The sequence below is a fragment of the Kryptolebias marmoratus genome, unplaced genomic scaffold, assembly GCF_001649575.2.
Source record: "Kryptolebias marmoratus isolate JLee-2015 unplaced genomic scaffold, ASM164957v2 Scaffold60, whole genome shotgun sequence".
Taxonomy (NCBI): domain Eukaryota; kingdom Metazoa; phylum Chordata; class Actinopteri; order Cyprinodontiformes; family Rivulidae; genus Kryptolebias; species Kryptolebias marmoratus.
Window position 1 is genome coordinate 1 of NW_023665794.1, and position 5,057 is coordinate 5,057.

General features: G+C 41.7%; 1 protein-coding gene across 1 annotated transcript in view; it reads right to left on the reverse strand.

The window, feature by feature from the left end:
- Positions 1-2,489: 2,489 nt before the first annotated feature.
- Positions 2,490-5,057, reverse strand: part of cd247 (CD247 molecule) — an 11,307-nt gene continuing 8,739 nt past the window's right edge. The window contains exons 3-9 of the mRNA XM_037974458.1: positions 4,890-4,934; positions 4,751-4,816; positions 3,842-3,874; positions 3,701-3,757; positions 3,539-3,568; positions 3,313-3,452; positions 2,490-3,244 (exon numbers count right to left, since the gene is read on the reverse strand). Of these exons, the coding sequence (XP_037830386.1) occupies positions 3,396-3,452; positions 3,539-3,568; positions 3,701-3,757; positions 3,842-3,874; positions 4,751-4,816; positions 4,890-4,934 (288 nt within the window). The 3' untranslated portion in view covers positions 2,490-3,244; positions 3,313-3,395. The remainder of the gene's footprint in view (positions 3,245-3,312; positions 3,453-3,538; positions 3,569-3,700; positions 3,758-3,841; positions 3,875-4,750; positions 4,817-4,889; positions 4,935-5,057) is intronic.

The following is a 5,057-nucleotide window of genomic DNA, read 5'->3' on the forward strand; positions in this document are numbered from 1 at the left end:
AAACACATCACCTCAAAGTGTCAGCAAAGCACCCCAAAGATTGTCTGAGGAAACAAAGGATGTTTTCTGGTTTTAATCCTTAGGTTCCCTCCCCTCCTTCAGAGGATGTCCCTCTTCTCTGGAGGTCAAAGGGCAACTTCTTCCCCTTTGTGCCTGGCACCGTGGCTCATTCCAGGGCTTCTAACACATACCTCTCTTTCCAGATAAACTAACCAACTACTTGTTCAAGGTTTTAAAATAGTGACTAAATATAAAATGGTGATAAACACAAATCAGATTAAGATATAATAATCAAATGTTAAATAAAGCCTGGGAGAATAAATACAAGGCCTTATATTCCACAACATTTGTGCTTCTAGAACTGTGCAGCTCAAGATGGCTGCCTGCTGGAGCAGCTCTGTTACTCATTCTGAGATATTGCTTTTAAAAACTTTATTCCCCTTTTTTTTCTTGATGTAAATCACTTTTTGGATGATTATTTCCTCTGGGATCAGATGCTGTGCAGTTGGAAGGATTTTTACTTTTGGACTTTTTGTTATGATGCGTAACCATGACAACAAGGTGGCTTTTTTTTCCCACAATCAGGAGGAGTTGATTATCATCTTTACTCTTCAGTGTTAAACGTGGAGAACCCTGAAGTCCAGTCATGGCCAGAACCAAGCAGAGCGCCAGTAAATCCACTGGAGGTAAAGCTCCAGGAAGCAGCTCGCCACCAAAGCTGCCTGCAGGAACACGCCGGCCACTGGTGGACTGAAGAAGCCTCACCGCTACAGGCCCGGGACCGTGGCCCTACAGGCCCAGTACCGTGACTCTCAGGGAGATCCACCACTACCAGAAGTCCACCGAGCTGCTCATCCAGAAGCTCATCCCTTCCAGCACCTGGTCCAGGAGATCGCCCAGGACTTCAAGACCGACCTGAGCTTCCAGAGTTCAGCCGTCATGGCTCTGCAGGAGGCCAGCCAGGCTCACCTGGTGGGACTCTTTGAGGACACCAGGACCGAGGACACATCGAGACAGAACGCTACGAGAGATCCTTCCTGCCGACAGTAATCAACATCTATAACGACTCTTTAACCAAACCAGGATTATGAGCTACAACAACATTTAATTTACCTTTGGGATAAATGAAGTATTTTTGAATTTGAATATTTAGATTATATGCAGAACTGCTGCTCTTCTTATGAGTAAATGCTGTCTAAGTGAAAGCTTGTCTAATTCCACAAGCTCCTTCATGTTCTCCTCCAGAAGATCACATCTTATATTAAAGACAACAGATTTCCTGAGGTTGGAGTCATGTGAAGAGGAGGAACTTCTCCTTTGTTGTTCTGTTATTTAATGTTCTGTGTCGTTATGGCAACAAAACTGTCTCATAAAGTCTCTGTTATTCAAACACAGAGGAGTAAAATCCTCATTTACCTTAAATACAGCGAGCTGTCGGCCCCCTACAGGCCGCCATCTTTGCCCCTCCAATGCTAATAACAGCTAGCTACAAGCTAACAGCTCGTTTTCAGCCGGAAGTCAAATAAACGTTTCATTTTTCTTTCCTTTGCTCTGATATTATTATTGTTTTAGGAAACAGCCCAGATGCGCCGTGAATACAGGTAAAAAAGGTAAAATACTTATATAATCTCACAATATTTGACCACCAGGGGAGCAAATACAGAAAACGACAAAGGCTCTTATTTTGGTTTTGGTCAAACCGGAAGTTTGGTTTGATGACGTCACTTTGAGCCGTTTCAATTAAACTATTATATACTACGTATTTTCAAAAACGTTTTTTCCAGTTTTTATAAAAACATGAAGCTGGTTTCTTTCAGGTTTGATTTATTTTACAGAACTAAAATAAAGTTTAAGTTTTAATTTAATAAAAACGGAACAAACCTCACGTTAAACTTTCTAATAAGTGTTTGTTGGTTTGTTTAACTCGGAGTAAATTAAAATAAATTCAAAATAAAATAAATTTATTTTCATTAATCACTTTACTGAGAAAATGTTGTTTTTTAACTTCCATAAGTTTTTATTATAGAATAATATAAACTTTATATCTTTTTAACAATGACAAGATTATTGAATCTAAAAATAAAGCAAACAGAACCAACCTTCAGCTGAAGGAAACTTTAAAAAGCTTTTATTCTCAGAATCAGAACCAGCAGAAAACAAACATTTCTTACAGCAGAACTTCTCAGGAAAACACAGAAACATTAAAAACTTTCATCTACGATCAGCTGAAATGAGCAAAAACAGCCAGAAAGAAACTCAAAAAGCCGAAGGACGGAAGCCACAGAGGGTCAAACCTGCAATCATTTATTGAAAGAAATAAACACGGATTTTAATCCAATCTGCAGAAGGATTTCTGTTAGGTTTGAAAGGTTTTATTTTGAAAAGACCAATTACAGAATCTTTCCGGTTATATTTTGATAAAACTGGTTCTTCCTGCTTCCTTTTTAGAATTATTATTTTTATATTTAAGTTTTTGTTTTCAGTCGACAAACTTTAGAAAGAAAATAAACTTTAAAAAAAAAGATTTATTTTACATTTTATTTACAAGTTCTGAACAATTAAAAAGAAGAATTTTCTTCAGATTTCTGACTCCTGTTGTAAAAATCTGTTTCATCAGGAAATCATTTCTTCATTTATCTGCAGCCGTTTAATCAGGTTTTCACCACCAATCAGAGTTCATTAATTAATCAGTCAGAAGATCTTTAATTAACGAGTTCTGCTGACAGGAGCATTTATTGATTTATTGATTTATTTATCAGCTTCCAAACTCAGGAAAATTCATCAAATCAACTTTAATCTAATCTTTGTTTTCCTGATGTTTGAGGAAAGTCCTGCTGCTGATTTTAGTTTCATTATTTCAGATTAAAAACAACCAAACATTTAAACATTTAAACATTTAACAGAACTTTTCATTTTTCTCTTCATTTCAACAAAAAAATCAAATTTAATCAAAATGTTTTAATAAAACATAAACATACAACATAAAACAGTAAATGGTTAGGGACTGGTCAGGAGCTGGTTAGGGCCTGGTCAGGAGCTGGTTAGGGGCTGGTTAGGAGCTTGTTAAGGGCTAGTTAGGGGCTGGTTAGGAGCTGGTCAGGGGCTGGTTAGGGGCTGGTTAGGGGCTGGTCAGGGGCTGGTCAGGGGCTGGTTAGGGGCTGGTCAGAGGCTGGTTAGGAGCTGGTCAGGGGCTGGTTAGGGGCTGGTTAGGAGCTGGTCAGGGGCTGGTTAGGGGCTGGTTAGGGGCTGGTTAGGAGCTGGTTAACGTTGCTGCATCTGCAGGGAGTCGTAGGTGTCNAGGGGCTGGTTAGGAGCTGGTCAGGGGCTGGTTAGGAGCTGGTTAGGAGCTGGTCAGGGGCTGGTTAGGGGCTGGTTAGGGGCTGGTTAGGAGCTGGTTAACGTTGCTGCATCTGCAGGGAGTCGTAGGTGTCTCTGGTGGCTGAGCTCAGCCCCTGAGAATGGAGCAGATACTTTTGATTAATTATGTAATTAATCAATCAGGTAACTCATCAATCATCTGGTTGATGTTTGTCCTCACCTGGTAAATCTGCTCCTTCTTGTTCGCACGCTGTCAAAACAAAAACAATTATTTAGAAGTCTTCCTGTTTCTCTCAAACTTCAGAAGCGTTCTTCTGCTGCTGACTGAGTTCAGCCTCAGTGACAACAAGGAAAGAAAGGAACGTGAGAAAAGTGAACTCACCCCGTCTCTTTTCACAGGAAGTTCTTTATAGGTTCCCTCGGAGCGTTTCTGCAGACCCTGACAGTAGAAAGAGATCAGATCTGATGGTTAGACTCCTTCAACCAGCAGGAAGTGACGGTTCTGATCACACCAGTTAGTTACCGTATACGGGTCCTCAGCCTGAGCCCGGCGGTTCTGTCAGAACACAACAGAACACGAGTCAACACAGAAGTCTCAACAAATCATTTCATATTTTCAGGTTTCCTGTTTTCTGAGGAAAAACCTGAAGAAGAGCCTCCGATCCAAAGGTTCTGGGTTCTGGGTTTAAGGGTTCCTCTGGTTGGGTTCTGGGGGTTTCAACTTTTTTTTGTTTTATGAAGTTCTTTAAAAGATTTATTCTGATAAAGAAAGATTCTCTAAAGTTCAGTCTTTGGTTCTTCAGCACCTTAAAAAGGTTCTCTGGGTTCCTTCAGGTGTTTGACAGAACGATCCACATAAAGAGTTCCAGAACACATTCAGGTTCTCCTCATTCCTTTGGGAACTCGAGGTTCTACTAAGGTTCTGTCAAGGTTCAGCCCATCTGGTTCTAGTAGCTTTTTGTTTATTTTTATTTTATTTTATCAAAAAGAAGACTGAGACTGAACGTTCTGTTTCACTTCTCCTGGGGTTCACAGTAAGGGTTCCCCACTGTCAGGCACAGCGGTGGCAGCATCATGCTGTGGTACTAAGTGAGGAGGACCTCCAACAGCTTCAGCCTCACCTCAGATCAACAGATGGACAGAAGGACTCAGGCGGGTCCAACAGGACAAAGAGCCAAACATCAGAGCCGCTCTCTGATTGGACGAACCGTCAGAGCCGCTCTCTGATTGGACGAACCATCGGAGCTGCACTCTGATTGGACGAACCGTCAGAGCCGCTCTCTGATTGGATGAACCATCGGAGCTGCTTTCTGATTGGACGTTAATGACCCTGATGGTGGATCTGTCAGCCTGTTTACTGAACTCCATCTGCAGCACTCATTAGCAGTTAGCTTGTAGCGTCGGCGGCCATGTTTGATGAAGATGAACTTACTCTTCCTCTCTCAGGGTCAGTCATCAGCGGGGCGTAACCTCCATCAGTCTCCTGACCTCTCAGACCCTGAAGACACAAAGAGTCATCATCATCATCCTCATCCTCCCCACCATCCTCTTCCTCAGCTGAACAGACTTACGGTGTACAGGTTCTCCTCCTCCATCTTGACTTTGGTCTTGAAGAACTGAGGAAGAACAGGATCAGGGTCAGTAAAACAGGACTAACAGGTCCAAAGACCACCAAGAACTAATCTAGACCTAGATGTTCCTAGAAAAGACCCGGGTCCAGATCATTAAGTTCTAAAACC